At 41.2% G+C, this 19,231-nt stretch overlaps 1 protein-coding gene across 1 annotated transcript in view; it reads right to left on the bottom strand.

Moving 5' to 3' along the window:
* Positions 1 to 19,231, bottom strand: part of STAT4 (signal transducer and activator of transcription 4) — a 235,662-nt gene that overhangs the window by 99,901 nt on the left and 116,530 nt on the right. Inside the window, exons 9-10 of the mRNA XM_029606087.1 lie at positions 10,900 to 10,992; positions 7,587 to 7,646 (exon numbers count right to left, since the gene is read on the bottom strand). Of these exons, the coding sequence (XP_029461947.1) occupies positions 7,587 to 7,646; positions 10,900 to 10,992 (153 nt within the window). The remainder of the gene's footprint in view (positions 1 to 7,586; positions 7,647 to 10,899; positions 10,993 to 19,231) is intronic.

Here is a 19,231-nt window from a genome sequence, read left to right as displayed (position 1 = left end):
TATATACACGAATGCTCATAATATGGGAAATAAAGTCCCAGATTTAAAAGCAGTCATTGAAGAAGTTGATTTAAATTAGTGGCTGTCACGGAGACTTGGTACACAGACAATTGTTACTGGGATTTAATTGTACCGGGCTACAATCTATTCAGGAAAGACCAGATAGGAAGGAACGAAAGAGGCATGACATCATATATAAAAAAATTAATATCAAAGCAAACGAATTGCACAGTTTATGAGGTAAGGAGGAGACACTGTGGAACAGTTTGGAAAGAGGGAATGGAACATCTATTTATATTGATGCTACATACAGACTTCCACCATAGACAGAGGAGACGGATAGAGATTTAATAGAGGATATTCATAAACTTGCTATGAATCAGGTAGTGCTAATATTAGGGGATTTCAATCTGCTGGATGTTGAGTGGGACAACCCAGCTGCAGTGCTTTCTAGAAGCAGAGAGATCCTTGATTCTTTGCAAGGAGAATTGTTCTGTCATCTGGTAACGGAACCCACAGGGGAGGGAGTGATAGTGGGGATAAAGCTTCTACGGCCAAGTCCAAAAGCAAAGAACATTCAAGCAGAATTGTCTGAATTATCAGGAAGGCTGCTCATCATGTAAAAATGTTGCAGTAATTTTGTTATGGGTTTGACAATTGCTTGGTTTTCCTTGTAAGTATTACTATCCCTAACGAAAGACATGGGGGTAACCTGCACGGAGCAGCATTTACTGCTTTTAGTGGACACTTGGAGATAACCTGCATGGAGTGCCAGTTGCTGCCATGTGGGCAGACTGGATGAATCATTTGCTCTTTTTCTGTAGACAATACTCTATTGCTATGACCTGGTGCTTATCAACAAGGACAGGATCTCTGATGTTGTAGTTGAAGATCATCTGAGATCCAGTGGATTGTGTGGTTCAGTATTAGAGCACAAAGGATAAAGGTTCATTCAAAGGCAAGGGTCCTATACATCAGGAAAACTAATTTTGTTAAAATGGGGAAGTTCCTCAAGGAGTCATTAGCTGGTAGGGAAGGTCTAGGGGAAGTAGAAGAGCAGTGGGCAAAACTAAAAGGAGATATTATAATGGCAACTAACCTATTTGTTAGGAAAGTAATTAATGAAAGAGAAAAGAGAGGCAACTATGGTTTTCTAAAGAGGTAGCTGAAATGATAGAGAAAATGTTAACATTCATAAATGTCAAGAGATCATAGAAAGTAGACGATAGGAAACAATATCTGGAAAAGCTAAGAGAAGCTGTGAAAGTAATCAGGAATGCAAAAATTGAAATGGAAAAAAATAGCAATACAGAAAAATGGGAGGACAAGACTTTTTTTTAGATACGTTATTGATAGAAGGAAATGCAAAAGTGTCATTGTGAGACTCAGAGGTGAAAGGAAGGAATATGTAGAGGCTGTTGAAGAAAAGGCACAATTGCTTAACAAATATTTCTGTTCGATGTTCACTGTGGAAGGGCCAATAGCAGGACCATATAAAATGAACACAATTAAAATTAGCATTGAGATAAATCTCAACCAATTTTCAGAACAGTATGTTCTTAAGTAGCTAATTAAACTTAAAGCAGATAAGGTGATGAGGCCAAATGGGATACATCTGAAGGAATCGAGGGAACATAGAGATGTTCTGGTACCTCAGTTGGCTGACCTTTTCAATGCTTCTTTAGAATCAGGAGTAGTTCTGGAGGACTGGAGAGGGGCAGATGTGGTTCCTATTTATAAAAGTGAGATGTGGTTCCTATTTATAAAAGTGGAAGTAAGGAGGAGGTTGGGAACTACAGTCCAGTTAGTCCGACATCTGTAGTGAGCAAATTAATGGAACCACTGCTAAAATAGAAGATAGTACAGTTTCTGGAATCTAATGGATTGCATGATCCGAGGCAGCATGGTTTTTGAGGTAAATCTTAGCAGGCGAATTTGATCAATTTCTTTGATTGGGTGACCAGGGTGTTGGATCAAGGGAGAGTGTAAGATGTAGTATACTTGGATGTCAGTAAGGCTTTTGACATGGTTCCTCACAGGAGACATAAATAAATTGAGCTCCCTTGGTATGGAATCTAGAGTGACAGACTGACTTAGGGACTGGCTGAGTGGGATGTGACAAAGGGTAGGTAACTGGAGTTTACTTGAAGGAGAGGAACATTACTAATGGTGTGCCTCAGAAATCAGTCCTAGGATTGGTTCTTTTCAGGAAAGGTTTCTCTTTTTGCCATTGATACCAAAATCTGCAACAGGGTAGACAGCCAGGAAGGTATGGAAAACATGAAGTGGGATCTAGCGAAGCTCAATGAAAGGTCTAGAGACTGGCAGCTAAGATTCAGTGCTAAAAAATGCAGACTAATTCAATTAGGATGCAAAACCCAAGGGAGAGGTAGAGTATTGGAAATTAAATTCTTCTAAGCATAAAAGAAGAGTGGGATCTGGGGTGATTTATCTGATGATCTTAAGGTGGCCAAACAGGTGGATAAAGCAATGGAAAAAGCCAGAAAGATGCTTGGTTGCATAGGGAGAGGAATGGTCAGCAGAGAATAGGAGGTGATATTACCTCTGCACAGGTCCCCGGTGAGACCTCATTTGGAACTGTGTACAGTTCTGGAGCTCGCACCTTCAAAAGTATATAAACAGAATGGAGTTGGTCCAGATGGTGACTACTACAATGATCAGTGATCTTCATTCTAGAGCATATGGGGATAGACTTAAAGATCTAAACATGAATACCCTAGAGGAAAGGCGAGATAGGGGGATATGATAGAGACATTTAAATAATTGAAAGGTTTCCATGTATAGGAGGTAAGCCTTTTTCAACAGAAAGGAGTCAATAGAACAAGGGGTCATGGGATGAACGTGAAAAGGGGTATACTCAGGAGTAATCTTAGGAAATATTTCTTTATAAAGAGTGTAATGTGTACATGGAGGTGGTGGAGATAAAAACCATATCTGAATTCAAGAAAGCATGGGATAAGTACAGGGCATCTCTGAGAGAGAGTGATGGGAATTGTAAGGGATACATAAATTTGATGGATGGTATGACTAGATAGGCCACATGTTCTTTTTCTGCTGTTATGTTTCTAAAACAAGCAGTTCACCTGAGAACGATCATGTAAAGCGTTACAGTTTAGGAATTGGTCACATTCTGTTTTTCAACAGATAAAGAAAATACAAATCAATGGTCAAATTAAACCGAGAAAGGGCATCAAATGTCTTCAGCACAATGGGGCTGATTGACTAAGAGTTCTACTAAAAAATGTTGTGCATGTAAAAAATTTTTTTTCTTTTTTAACAAGTATGCTAAAATAGCCCTTACCAGTCCAGTTAAGTTAATGAAATGCACATGCTAAAAGGGCCAGGCTAAAGGGAATGTAGACCTTTTAGTATGTGTATATTGAAATCCCTGTGCTAGCTGGTTGTCACAGGGGCCTTTCTACTTCTGCTCTTCACACAAAGCAAACCCATCTGTGTGCTGGCTGTTGCCCCCAATTTGCAATTGAAATCTATCTGGAGAAGGCCATCTCCCCTCAATTCATAAGCTAGGAGTCAGTCTTCAAAGCGGATTAGAATCATATACTGTAGATATTTCCCTGTCCCCAGAGAGTTTACAATCTAACTGTATCTTTCATGAAAATGTGTTATGGCGTTAACGCACGCGATAATGCTGTTAACTCCATAACTTATGCAAAAACACTGAGCTCACAGCGCGAATGCAAATTTTTGAGGGGGCAGGATCGGGGAGGAGTTTGGGGTTGGAATTAGTTAAATTAGGGGTGACATCGCACGGTTTTAATGCTGGAAAAAACAACACCGTTTTCCCTGATGTTAAGCTGTTATGCCCGAAATTAGAGATGTGAATCGTGTCCTCGATCGTCTTAACGATCGATTTCGGCTGGGAGGGGGAGGGAATCGTATTGTTGCTGTTTAGGTGTGTAAACTATCGTGAAAAATCGTTAAAATCGTGAGCCGGCACACTAAACCCCCCTAAAACCCACCCCGACCCTTTAAATTAAATCTCCCACCCTCCCGAACCCCCCCCCCAAATGCTTTAAATTACCTGGGGATCCGGCGGTGGTCCAGAACGGCGGCGGTCCGGAACGGTCCCCTCAATAGAATCGTGTTGTCTTCAGCCGGCGCCATTTTTCAAAATGGCCGCCACAAAATGGCGGCGGCCATAGACAAAAACGATTCGACGGAGGAGGTCGTTCCGGACCCCCGCTGGACTTTTGGCAAGTCTTGTGGGGGTCAGGAGGCCCCCCCAAGCTGGCCAAAAGTTTCCTGGGAGTCCAGCGGGGTTCCGGGAGCGATTTCTTGCCGCGAATCGTTTTCGTACGGAAAATGGCGCCGGCATGAGATCGACTGCAGGAGGTCGTTCAGCGGGGGATTTAATTTAAAGGGTCGGGGGTGGGTTTTAGGGGGTTTTAGTGTGCCGGTTTTCCTGCCCTCCCCCTTCCCCCGATTTACGATTTTTTAACGATAAATCAGGGGAATTGGTATTGTATCGTGGCCCTAACGATTTTTTGATGATTTAAAATATATCGGACGATATTTTAAATCGTCAAAAAACGATTCACATCCCTACCCGAAATGTATTAGACTAAGGAATTTTACTTCCTGCTTATTCTGTTTCATTGTAAACCGGTTTGATATGCATTTTATGCAGGAAAATCGGTATATAAAAACTAAAAATAAATAAAATAAATAAATAAATGGCCATAACGCAATTTGCGATAACATTTGGGAATTGTATTTTGGCCATTTCTGGCCTTGAGTGGGTGGGGGGAAGAGAGAGAGAGAGAGAACCTCTGGGGAGGGCCTTGCTAGTGCACTTATTTATATCTCTATAGGAGGGCCACCTAATAGGATGAAGTGAGGCGTTAGTGGTGGTTTAGGGTTTAGGGGCCAGTTTCGCATGTAGAGTGAAATGTACGAACAGCACAGTACACCTTGGTGAAGATTTGATGTTATTTGGAGTGAGGAAAATCTCACAAAGAATTTTGTAGGGTTATCACACCCTAGCTTGATGGTACCCTGTTATAGAGTCCATCAAGCTAGGATGAGAGAACATAGTAGAAGTTTCATGTTTTTGAGACTTTCCTCACTCCAAATGATGTCAAATCTTCACCAAGGTGTACTGTGCTGTTCGTATGTCTCATTCTACATGCGAAACTGGCCCCTAAGCTCTAAACCACCACTAATGCCTCACCTCGACCTATTAGGTGGCCCTCCTATAGGGATAGAAATACTTAACTACTGCAAAGGCCTTGTAGATAGTCTCTCTCTCTCTCTCTCTCTCTCTCTCTCTCTCTCTCTCTCTCTCTCTCTCTCTCTCTCTCTCTCTCTCTCTCTCTCTCTCTCTCTCTCTCTCTCTCTCTCTCAGAGCTCAGCTCAGGATGTGAAAAATAGTGATCATCACACAGCACTGTAAGCTTACTTGCAGATGAGAAGCAGTTACCACACCATACAGTAACTAAAAGGTTTCCATAAACACATCCCTTTTCATTATCAATGCATTACTAACACTTTTTGATGAATGATGGGGTAAGTTTGTTCCTGAAGGTAAAGTGAAGATGAATGGAGCAATAGTGAGACTTGAACCCTGGTTCAAGTCTGCTCTAACCAGTAGACTACTCCTCCACTCCACATATGATGTGCTATCTTAGACTGTAATATTATTTGACACTTAAGTGTTTTCTTTATCTGTTAAATGACAGAATGTCATTGATTCCTATACTATAACCCTTTACAATATAGTAAGGTAATAGCAAAGATCTCAGGTGGGCTGCATGGCTTGGTACACTATGAAATACAGCTAGATGGTGTGCAGCTGTGAAACTATCAGGAAGGCCTTCCATTCTTTACTTCTGGCGAAGACTAGGGTAGAAGGAGGAAGAGTCATGTGAGTTCTGGAGGAGCCACTTGGCTGTATTGGGGGATGGCAGGCTTTTCTGTACCTCTGAAGGGGACCTCTTGGTAGGATTGTGGAGAGTTGGTTGGGCTCTTGTAGGGGCACTGATTATGGATCTGGGAAGAGCAGAAAATGATAGTTGATCCCCAGAAGGTGATATAATTATTCACCACAAAATTATTTAAAATGCAAGTCTCAATCTAACAAAAAGTTGTACTAAAAATCAGCAATCTTATTCAGTTTTAAACACCAAAAATAAAATGTCAATCAATTTCACAAAAATGGCTTCCTTTCTGATAACACACTATTTCTACCAGGTCTTGATCTGCAGAACAGTAAAACTCTTTCAAAGATAAGTTGCTATTTTGGATAAATTTTTGTGAAATTGATTCTCATTTTACTCTTGGCATTTAAAACTGAAAAAAACTTTGCTGATTTTGAAAACAATGTTTTGTTAGAGTGACACTTGCCCTTAAATAATTTTGTGGTGAATAATTACAATAATGTGCAGATACACTGATACTTATTTACTTTGAGAACATTCAGCATGAGTTTGACTATACCACCTATTTCACATTTGAATAAAAGTAAAAATAATTAGAGATATTTGTTTTCATATCCCACATTGCTGTTGTGAGGTTTATAGTAGTGTGGGTTTCGTTGCACTCTTGTTTATAGTGACCTTCTTAAAGGAGAGCAGGACAGGGTGTCTGTGGGCCCTGAAGAGGGCTTTTTGTGTTCCATGGGGGAGAGAGGCAGCCCTATGGTCATGGCACTGCTGGCACGTTAACCTTTAACAATACCAAAGTGATGGCCTTGGTAAATTTAGTGGGCCTTTGTATCTAGGTGGCTGAGCTCACTGTCAACATATTTGCATATGCCTGCACACTAATTTTTATGCATACGCAAGCTTGACTTAAAGCAGTTTTTGCTTGCACTACATTGTTAGTGGCTAGGTCGTGATTTAGAATTCATGCTAAGTGATAGAAACCTTTAATGAATCAGTCTCCTTTGTGCATTAATGACCCCTTTTTGGTATAAGGTCTCAGGCATGTGTTACTGAAATAATTACAGTACCCGGTGGGGTAAGAAATAGCAGCTGCTTACATAGTTTACTTAATTTTTGCCATTCCCTCAGTGTTTGATGGAACTCAGTGAGTCTCATGCTGCTGAATTTCTAGTCCAGTCTATATGCAATCTTTTCATGAGTCAGTTCTGCCCTTAAAAAAGGTTCTCTGAAACTTTTCTTTCCAGAGGAAGAGCTTCACCGTCGCTCTCCACTAACTCCCACTCTGAGCCTGTACTCCAAGCATTTAGGGGGTTTTAATCTTACATTTTATATGCTCGAAACTGGATGGAAAGTCCAAGAATTCTAAGAGATGAGAGTTTAAAAAGCATAGATGAAGAAAAATAAAAAAAAGTTTTCAGTTATGCGTGTAGTAGGACATTTTTCTAAATCATATATTAAAGACTGTGATGGAAAAATATACTCCTAATTTTATTTTAAATCTCAACAACCAGCTGCTTGTTTCATACAACGATGAGAGAAAATATTCTAAGAGGGTCACTCTCTTAGTCTTCTTGCAACTGAACTCTGCAATACAAAATATTTTTAACAGTTCATTCTTTGAAAAATATCCATCACGATACCGGGTTAAAATGAAACACTTACTTGTCAATAGTTGCTTTCACTCGTAATTGGTAATTCAGTTCTGGCAGTTTAACCAGCAGCCTGTGAAGTAAGACCAGTAAACTTGTGAACACTCCATTCTTGGAACCAGATGATCTCATCTGTTCTTTTGTCCACCCCATTCACCCCTGATAAATCGTGTAAAAGGATTGGGCGGATCAAATTCTCTACATGTCTACTACAGAATCATTGAATTCTTCTAAATTCTTCTGTGTCACCAAGCTTTGAAAGCTCATTTGTAAACTGCAAAACCAAGCACAGGAAGAATGCTACAAAAGGCAATATTTTCTTACCTATATATATGTAAGGCACACAGCACCCCCTCGCAGCCAGAGTCCCAGTAACACACAGTATGGTCCCCAACAGACAGATACCACCTAAGTATATTTTATATGTATATATATATATATATATATATATATATATATAAGTATATAAATATACTTACAAATTTTCTAGCTATTCCTTTTGGGGTTTCCAGTTGTGCTCTTTGAAAGGGTATGCATGTTGTAAGGCACACAGCACCCCCTCGCAGCCGGTGTCCCAGTAACACACAGTATGGTCCCCAACAGACAGATACCACCTAAGTATATTTTATATATATATATATATATATATATATATATATATAAGTATATATATATTAGATTCAGCTATGTGAAAAGGAGCTCTTGTTATAGGTATCTTACGACCGTCATAAATTGCCTCTAGAAGCTTTTTGGCTTGTATGTGAAGCCCGTGAAGCTCTGGGCTTAACTAATCATAGGTCGCAAGAAATCCTGGTATTCTCCATCCAGAGCTATAGTACAAGATAAGGCACTGTATGTATTGCTACTGATACGTGCACTTAGCTTGAATCCACTGTCAGCATATGTAGTCCTGAAGTCTGTCCTCCTCAGGGAGCTTCAGGAACCAAAGTTCTGTTAATGCGTAGAAAGACGCTATTGTAGTCAGTTCAGGGCTGGTAGTAGCGAAAGAGAAGCGGTGCATGACAAAAGCGCTGCCTGCTAGAGTTTCCTCCCGCGACTGACCTTTTCAAAGAGTGCATGCTAGCGAGTCATGGGGATCTGGCAAGCACAGCCATGGGACTGTAGGGAGGTAGCAGGACTGACAGGTTGGGACACAGAAGATGCATGCAGATTGGCAAGTGGGAGGGGTAGAGGGGAAGTGCAGGGTTGGGCTGTCGTGTCAAACATGTACATTGCACAGAGCCCTATAGTGGACAGAGACAGAGGGATGGGTGGGCTGGAAGGCAGAGGATGCCAGGAAATTGAAGGGTGGGAGAAGAGAAAGAGGAGGAATATTGGGGCTGGGCTGGGGGAAGAGGTGAGAGTCTTCAGATTGGGCCAAGAGAGGGAGGAGAGTCCTCAGGTTGGGCTGGGTCTTGTTGGATGGGTTCCAGCTGGGGAGTGGAAGAGCGATGGGGGTCAGCCTCTGCAACCACAAATATTCTCTGTTGAATTTAATGGGTGACATCTAGTTACATATATATTGCCTAAATTGTACATTAAATACAAAAAAACTAATTTAAAACATTCCCACAATCTTAAGTAATGGGAGAAAATCATATTTTATTTTTTTATTTTATTTTATTTATTTATTTATTTATTTATTTAAGGTTTTTATATACCGGCAATCATGAAAACATATCTTGCTGGTTTACATAGAACAGGAGTGCAGTAAATACATCAAATGTTCTTTTTTTTTTTTTTTTTTATTCAGCAGTTGTCTCCTGCTACTTTGGACTTCCAGCTCAGTCAGATCCAGGGCTGGAATACTGGCACCACGAGCCTTCATCCTCAACTACCTGTGACCTTTTCCCTTGTTCCATATCCTCCCAAATGTACCTATCGCCATCATAGCAGTGCTGGTTCTTGGCCAGGGCCCATTCACCAGCACTTCTTCCAGAGCCCTGAAATCATGGGCCCTGGAATCTGACCACTAGGTGTCATCCCTGAGAAATGATCATGACTGCCTCCCCTGTCCCTGGGGGCTGTTAATGCTACCTCCACAGCATCCCTAGCCCCAGAAAAGGAAGACCCAACTCGGAGATTGAACCTTCCGCAGAGTGGTGCGCAACACATGCCACTGAGCCAGCTCTTAAATAATTTGTCAAATTAGAGAGTCCAAAACCCTCCCTTCCCCTGCTAACTTTATTTTAAAACAAATAGGCCTGGGTGTTCAAGAGTAGTAACTATAGGATCTGTTGGTCCCTGTGCAGCACATGCTGTACAGCAGTGTCCTGTCGGAAAAGGCCACTCTTCAAATGTTTACCTGATAGAAAAATATTTTTAAAAAGTCAGGAAGTATTTTTTCATGGCAAGAATGATGGATGCTTGGAATGCCCTTCCAGATGAGACGGTGGAGACAAAAATGATAATGGAATTAAAAAAAAAAATTATTAGGATAAACACAAAGGATCCCTAGCGACAAGAGGATGGTAATGAAGCATAGGGTAACTTGCACAGAATGGAAGTTCAGTCCACAACAGCAGCAGTAGGACTGCTTTGTGCGTCTGAGAATGCATCAAGTAATGTGCATGGAGCGGTAGCTACAACGCTAATCAGCAATGGTATAATTGCATTGGGCATCCAAGAAAGCACTGGGGTAAATGTACATGGAGCAGCAGTTATAACCATGAACAGCAGTAGTACAATAGCATCAAGCTTCCTTTAAGGCTGTGGTGACCTGGATGGAGGGGACCATGGTTGAACCCCCAGACTTTGGTGAGCATGGGGAGGCGGGATCAATTTTTTTTTTTTACCACATCATTACTAGCCTTGGTGAAGTTGGGCATTATTAAAAAACTTGGTAATGGGAAGGGGACTTGGGTGTTGGCAGGATATTAGTTTTGTGGGAGATGGGGATGATGATAGCAGGGCCTGGAGTAGCCTATTGGTACAGGAGGTGGAGCCCATTACTTTAGCAAATTTGGGGCATGCTTAAGAAGAACATGGGGGATGGTGATGGGAAGAGACTTGAGAGGAAAGGTTGGAGAGTTGATATTAGGTTGCATGGGGGATTTCATATATGCATCTACCTAAAATGGATAAAGCATCTACTTAAATTGGATGAATCTCTGCTGGGCAGACTTGATTGACCATTTAGTCTTTATGTGCCATCACGTACTATGTTAATATGTTAAAAAACATACTTTGGCATGAGGAAATTCTGCCTTGATTGGAAAAAAAATTGCTGTCTTTGTTCACTACACTGGAATGGGTTCTAGCTACAGTAACCATGCAATTTCACAGTGTAAAAGGAATTCAAGTCTATTTGATGCATTTTTTCTTACCGAAGTTTCACTGTGAACTGTATTCCAGTTTTCAGCACCAGTGGTCTCTGAGGATGGGTTGGCATGCAGGGCTGCTTTTCTACTATAAACGAGCTGATTGCACAGAAATGAGATATTTCATTAAAAACTACATAATATATGGATCTACCAAAACAAGGGTGGTCAATTTTGGTCCTCAAGAACCACAAATAGGTATGTTTTTTCTGGATATCCATAGTGAATATGTGTGAGATAGATTTGCATGCACTACTTCCATTGTATGCAAATATGTCTCATGCATATTCATTGTGGATACCCTGAAAACCAGGCCTGTTCGTGGCTCTTCAGGACTGGAGTTGGCCACCCCTGTATTACACCAAAACCCAAATGAAATGATATGAGGTGGCCTGCTTTCCGTGAGTGCTCAGTGCTGATTACTGACACATGCGCACAGCTGCGTGGGAATGCAAATTTCTAAGGAATGTGCACTCCAGCAGACATGGCTAATACTAGACAAAATGCAGATCTTCCCTCTGTACGTGCTGTATGGAGGAATACTGGATAGGGGCTGATTTATAGGTGGAGGTGCAAGCCTCAGACCACTATGGATTGCTTCTCATTTTGTTCCTGTGAACAAAATGAGAAGCAATCGTGCGTGAATATTCAAAACTAAAAATTTAAATGGCTAACTTGGAGTTAGGTGGATAACTTGTGAGAAGCAATCGTGCGTGAATATTCAAAACTAAAAATTTAAATGGCTAACTTGGAGTTAGGTGGATAACTTGTGAGTTAGATGGACAACTTACCATTTAGATGGATAACTTGTGAGTTATCCATCTAAATGGCTTTGAAATTAACCTTATTGTATTCTCTTTCTCCTGCTAGAAATGTAGAGGCCAATATTCAGTTGTCTATTTAGAGGACAAGTTATCCGGCTAAAGTTAGCTGGATAACTTGTCCCATATATTCAGCAGGATAAATCTCTCACTGAATATACTTGTTTAAAGTTATCCAGTCACACGTAGCCTAACCGGTAATTGTTTGAATATGACCAGTTAGGCCTAAAGTTATCCAGCCTCATGTGACTGGATAACTACCTATGTACCCAGATATCTTCTGGACCATGACTTAAAAACAAAAAACACCAAGTTGCATGCCTCCCTGCCTGATACCCACCTTCCCAATATCTCTACCTCTTTTCTCCCCTCCCCCCAGCTGACCAAGAAAGCTGGCGCAACCTGAAAAATTGGATTTTAAGTTGAAAGAATATTGCTGCCAGCCCAGGCCTCCCCCTCCCTCCCTGCTAAACATTCTCTACATGATGCCCTTCTCTCCCCCCCCCCCAAACCAACCACACACCCCTCCTCCCAGGCAGACACCCTCCCACCTACCCATTACCTTTATAATTTTTCCCCTCATCCTGCCAGGATTGCTCTGCTGTGCAATCCCGGCTGCTTCCAGTGTTACTTAGGTAATAACTAAACAGTAATAATTTAGCTTAGCCAGATAACTGGCTGAAGTTGCTTTTGAATATTTACCCCGTGGTTTCTTAAGAACCCAATTCTTGAATGTTTCACATGCTTGCTTAAAAATATGTAACCTCCGCCCTTCTAATGGGGTATATAAAATGATGGGAGGAATTCCCTTTTGTGAAAGAGTCTCCCATTATTAAGTAAATTCAATGCTGAAGATGGTAAAGTAGACCTGAATACTCCTGACTCTTCTACTAACTGACCAGAGAGAATACTATACTTCTCCCCTCCATGAACTCTGGCCCCAGTACCATTTCATAGTGGTGGCACAAATAAAGCATAAGCAGAGAGACAAGATTTTCAACTAAACAAACTTTTAAAGCTTATTTCTGGGTTTTCCAGCCAGCAACTATGTACATTTTGAAAGAGGATACAAATATCAATACTGAATACTCAGAATTAATGGGATACAACAGTCAGCAGTAAAATCTCTTTCCAACACAATGTATGGTACTTCTTATGACTTAGTGAACCAGTTCCTTAGCCTTTACTTTAAGATCAATTATTAGATCTCCCAAGATCACCATTTAACAGGAATATAAGTCTTCCATTGCCCAGATTACCGTTCTTCTCTCATCACAACACTAACAGCTTTCATTTTTCTTCTTCTCCCATACCACAAAGGACAGCACAACACTCCCAGATTCCTCTTCAAGTTTAACCTCAGATTCAGCCCTTGTGAAGGAATGGGGCTCACTCCCTTAAATACCATTCAAAACTGTGTATATACTTGGTCTTTTCTCTTGGTCCACCATACCAAAATTCACATCCCAAAAGGGACATACAATTTCATATCCCATGACTACTTGCAACTCCTTGGACCACAATTTCCCCTCGGTTTCTACACTTCTTCATTCCATAGTGTATAGGGTTCCCTAGCATCCTCCACATAAGGGTCCTCTTGGGGCATTCTTCATGTCAGAATCACCTCAAGTTCCTGTTTCTCATGGCCATTTTCCTCAAAGGGAGGAACAGCCTCTTCATCACTCCAGCTTCTGGTCATTTCCCTCGGAGGCAGAAAAAATCCTCTCCATTCCTCTGTGGTGGGAAAACTAATTGAGATGCTTCTGAAGGTATCTGCAATGCAATGGGTTGCATGATCCGGGGCAACATGGCTTTACCAGAGGAAGATCACTATAATAAGGGCACTATAATAGATGCAAGACTGTCCATGACAAACAATATATCAGCAATTGTAAAAAAATCATTTTTTAAGCTTCACATGCTAAGAAAATTAAAACCTCTTTTACCACCTTCAGATTTACGCTCAGCGACACAATCCCTCATATTAACTAGCTTGGACTATTGCAATTCTCTGTATCTTGGCCTGCCGAAATCCACTACACACCCATTACAACTGGTCCAAAATGCCTCAGCCCGTGTACTGTATAACATATCACTTAGAGAACATATTATTCCGGTGTTACAACATTTACATTGGCTACCTATATCCTACCATATTACATATAAAATTCTCAATATTATACATAATCTTTTACATAATACAAACTCAATATGGCTCTGCTCGCTTCTTAGAATCTACAAACCAACAAGACAACTACGTTCAATGGACAAATGTATGTTGGAGGTACCCTCAGTAAAACTTGCACATCTGGAATTTACACGTAAACGCGCTTTTTCAGTCACCGGACCAATTCGCTGGAACGCCATCCCAGAAGAACTTTGTTTAATGGCAAATACTAAAGAATTTAAAAAAGCTTTAAAAACATATCTCTTTGCCGCCGCATATAACATCACCTAACAATTTCTAGTTTTTGACAACATTGACAACAATATAACCATAAGACTGCCATATGCTTTTAGTGTTTTTTAAGAAGTAGTTTTATATGTTTTTATTGTTTTTGGAAGTGTAGTAATTTGATGTAAATTGCCTTTGTTTTAAATGTGTATTTTTACTATTTTATCTTTTTGTAAACCGCTTAGCTAGACAGATTACTGTCTAATTTGCAGTATATAAATTATTTTAAATAAAATAAAAATAAATAAATAAAGATTATGTCAGACAAATATGATTGACTTTTTTTGATTTGCTGATTAGAGGAATAGATCAAGGAAGAACATTTGATGTGATTTATCTGGATTTCAGCAAAGCTTTTGATATAGTCCCACAAGGAAGGCTCATAAACAAATTGAAAAGCCTGGGAATGGGACTCATGGTGGTGGAATAAATCAGAAATTGTTTCACTGACAGACAACAGCATGTAGTCATAAATGGAACCAAATCTGAAGAGGGAAGTGTTATCAATCTGCTGCCTGCTTGGAGGAGCAATTAGATAGGAGTTAGCAATCTGTTCAGAATCTGCTAGGGAGTTAGCAGTCTCTGTTATAGTTGTGGGTGGATCCTTGGGCCGGTGGTAGATGACCACGCCCCCGGGGGACGATCCTGGGAGGGACAACCAGTCAGGCTCAGAGTTTGGAGACAGACACACACTAGTTCTTTTATTAAACAATATATTGAACTACCAGAGATGGCAGTAGTGAGCTGGAAAGCCCAGCTGGGCTGTAGTCCCTCAGATACTGGAACAGCGATCCCTGGAGGCTGAGCTGTAGAGAAACTGAGATATGGTGAGTAGGCCGGGTATGCAGATGATAACCCTCACACAATGTCCCAATAGAAGCCCAGGAGCTGGAATGTATAGGCCCTCGAGGAGCGAGTACCTGGTTCCAGGGAAAGCTCAGAGAGAACGATGGTAACTCACTGATGTAGCTGATATAGTTGGTAGTGATGACTTCCAGGCAGAAGAGTATATGAAGCAAGTCTGGAAACAAGGGCCCTCAAGGAGCAAGTACCGGTTCCAGACTGTCACCTGAAAAACAAAGGAGAGAGCGAGGCCCCCGAGGAGCAGATACCTCTGGTAAGTCCGAGGAGGCAGGGTAGCTTAGGTAGTGAAACCCTTGCTAACTCGATGTGTTAGCAAATACTGAGACCTTAAATATCCGTTGCGGGTGATGTCATCTTTGGGGGACGCCCCCAAGGTTCGTGCCATTGCCGATACTTCAGTCGGGGCCGCACCACGCGTGCGCCCCTAGGCCTCCAGGAACATGGCGGATAGCAGCATCGAGCCGGTCCGGGAATGCCCGAAGACTTGCGGCAGAAGAACGCCACGGCAGCCAATCTTCCCACGGTAGGAGAGGGAGGCGTCAAAGAGGTAAGGAGGGCAGAGAGAGGGCATCGGGCACCGACAGACACAACAGGAAGAGTGATAAGTGGAATGCCTCAGGAATTGGTTCTGAGACTGGTTCTGTTCAATAGTTTTGTGAGTGATGTTTTGGAAGGGTTAGAACAAAAAGATTATCTTTTTGCAGATGACACTAAGATCTGCAGCAGAGTGGACATGCTTGAAGGAGTAGAGAAAATGCAAATCAATGTAAGAAAACCTGAGGAGTGGTCAAAGGTTTTGCAGCTGGGATTCAGTGCCAAGAATGGCAGTCAAGCATTTGGAGTGCAAAAATCCAATGGAGCTGTACGTGATAGTTGGTGAAAGTATGCTGTGCACAGACTGGGAGAAAGACTTTTGGCAGTAGTATTTGACGATCTGAAGGTGGCGAAACAATGTGACAAGGCGGTAACTAAAGCCAGAGGGATGCTGGGCTGGATAGAGAGAGGCATAACTAGCAGGACAATGGAATTGTTAATACTCCTGTACAGGTCACTGCTGAGACCTCATCTAGAGTACTCTGTTCAGTTCTAGAGACTGTATCGCAAAAATGATAAGAGACAGGATCGAAGTGGTCCAGAGAAAGGCAACCAAAATAGTGTGAGGCCTGCACCAAAAGAGTTATGAGATGAGACGGAAGAACCTAAATATGTATACACTGGAGGAGAGGAGAGGAGAAACAAGGGTGATATGATACAGACTTAAATATCTGAAAGGTATTAATAATGCACAAGATTCAAATCTTTTTCAATAGAAGGAAAATTGTAGAACAAGGGGTCATAATATGAAGCTCCAAGGGAGTAGGACCAATATCAGGAAGTATTTCTTCATGGAAAGGGTGATGGGACCAGGCCCAAGATGGCGGCATGAACAGTCACTGAGAGAGACGCTGTTACTCTGTATCTGAATTTCCTGAAAGATGCCGCCAAAAAGAAAGGGTAGGTTATGGAATTTTCCCTCTGAAGTATCCCTACGTGCTGGACAGAGAACTATGCCAACTTTCACGACCCAGATGGTGGTTAAGGGAGGAGAAATCCCCACTGCGGATACAGGAGCTCCTGAGATGCTTGGGGAAACAACTGAGCCCTCCCATTTGTCAGCCCCCACTTCTGCCAGCGAGAGACCATGCAGCTCGAGGAGGGATGCAGGATGATGACATCGGCACAGCGACAGGAGGGGGAACCCGAGCTGGAGAGCTAACTCTGTGACCGCAATTTTCAACTAGCATGCTGGAAACTGCATTGCTGAGGGACCGAAGAGACTCCCTTTAGCAGAGATTTCTCTGGTTGAAGACCAAAATATCTTGGAAGTGATGGCACTGGAAAATCCAAATTTGGTCACAGTAGGAAGGGGGGTGGAAGTGTTTCAAACCCCCCCCCCCAAACCTGCAGTGGTTACTTTGGAGATGATGGCACTGGAAAACCCAAATTTGGTCACAGTAGGAAAGGGGGTGGAAGTGTTTCAAACCCCTCCCCCCCCCCCCCCCCCCCAAAGTAAGCCTGGGTGGCTTGGTTAAGGATTCCCTGAACAAGAATGAATGTTTAACTTCAAATGTTAAGACTCTGGATCAAAAATTGGGTGGCCAGATTCAGGAAGTTAAACGATTTGAAAAGGAGGAACAGATGACCAACCAAGTGTCAGCTTGTAACTTAAAGCTAGTTAAGGATTATGGTTACTTATCCAGGAGAGTGGAGTATTTGGAGAATCAAGCAAGATTATTGAACTTTCCAAGAGTATTGGGCGAAGAAATGTACCCTGAAGAGATTTTACCCTGAAGAGTTTTTTTGTTGAAATTTTGAAGTATGAGCATGATAAAATTATTATGATTGATACATTTTTCTTTATCCCAAACACTAGTAAAAGGGACAGACCTGACCAGATTGAAGCTATGGTTAATTTGACACAATTTCTTGAAAATTCTCAAGTAGAAATATTGGAAAGATCTACACTTCTTGTTTCCTTCATAATTGAAAGTGATATAAATGATATCATGAAAAGATATTTAAAAAATATTAACCTTCAGTTTCATGATCAGGTGGTAAGAATATTTCTTGACCTGTCTAGGGAAACCCAATTGAGGAGGAGGGATTTTTTTTTTTTTTTTTTAACAATGAGACCTCAAGTGTTATCCCTAGGGTATACATTTGTGTTAAAGTATCCCTGTAGATGCTGTATTAGAGGTAGTGAGGAAAGTTTTACATTTGTATTTCTGGAACAGCTGAAATCCTTCCTGAAGGCCAGGACTCTAAGATCTATTCCTGGAGATTGGCAATCAATAATAAATGTTACACCACTGGCACGTTAAGTCAAATGCCTTGGAAACTTCCTTTGACTCCCACAAATGCTGGGCCCCATTTTAATTTTGCCTGATTTGAAAAGTGATGTAACTTGCAAATTGCCTGTAATAGATTTTTGTTTATTTCTGATGTTTCATCATCTTTCGGTTTTCTGTGAAGTAAGTTTTGTACTTGGTTCAATTGAAAAAATGAATAAAGTGTAAATTAAAAAAAAATAAAAAGGAAAGGATGATGGCTGCGTGGAATGCCCTTCCGGAAGAGGTAGTGAGGAAAAAGATGGTAATGGAATTCAAAGGGACTTGGGATAAGCACGGAGGATAAATGATGGAGATGAAGAAAAGGGTAATCCATGTAACCTGCAAGGAACAATAATAGTTCTAAGAATTAAAAAAATAAAAATACATTTTTCTGGGCAGACCAGATGGATCACTTGGGTCTTTTTCTGCTGATATTTACTATGTTACTATGTTACCTTGTGTGTTTAATATTGCTAGTATATTGTTATTTAAACAGTAGACGAAGTGTTAAAAAGTGCTTCAACCATCACTTAGTGTCACCACCAATAATAGGCTAACAAGATTTTTTCTATGTTACTTCTGTGACTGGGGCCCTAAATCAGGGCTGGCCATTTGAAATTTGGGTCTGGCAGAAATGTTCAGGAATGGTACTTAACCTCTATTTGTGGAATATGGCGATAGTTATTATAGCAGAGGTTATCAAAGGGATTTCGGTATATTCCTTTAAGTAAAGGACAGTCCACTAGGGGAAGTTTCCTTGGCGTTAATATAAGGTAGTGTTCAGAATACAAATTGCTCTTCTTGCTATAGTTTCTCTGAAAGATTGAAAGGTAGGCAGGGAGCTCCATAGCTCCCTGGAAGGCAACTGGTCTATTTAATCTAGGACAAGCATGGGAAACCAATGAACTACTGCTGTGCTCCTAGATGGTATCTGATGGCAATCTGGGGGTGGGAAGGGACGGGTTATGGACCAGAACAGCCTTGTGGAAACCTTTTGGAGAGTGAGTGAATTGTACTGATGGGGTGATGTCTGAGAAGAATTCTGGGAATACATGTGAGTACTGAATCTCATCTGAATTGAGGAAGATTGGGAGGCATTTTTTGTGCTATGCTATTCAAGTGAAGATTTGGAGGAAGAGTGTTTTGTGGGTGCTGTTAATGTTGCTGCTACGTCAATGCTGTGAACCTGTGAACACAGGTTTAATCAATAAATTTTAATCTTGTTCATTGCTGACTACTGGAAACCCCAGAAAATAAAAAGTTTTTTTTGTTAAAGATACTTTTGTGTAAGACTCTCCGTTGTCCCACAAAGTGGGTTCAAAAAAGGC

The sequence above is a fragment of the Rhinatrema bivittatum genome, chromosome 6 (assembly GCF_901001135.1).
Source record: "Rhinatrema bivittatum chromosome 6, aRhiBiv1.1, whole genome shotgun sequence".
In the NCBI taxonomy this organism is placed as follows: Eukaryota; Metazoa; Chordata; class Amphibia; order Gymnophiona; family Rhinatrematidae; genus Rhinatrema; species Rhinatrema bivittatum.
This window is presented reverse-complemented; position numbering and strand designations above follow the sequence as displayed.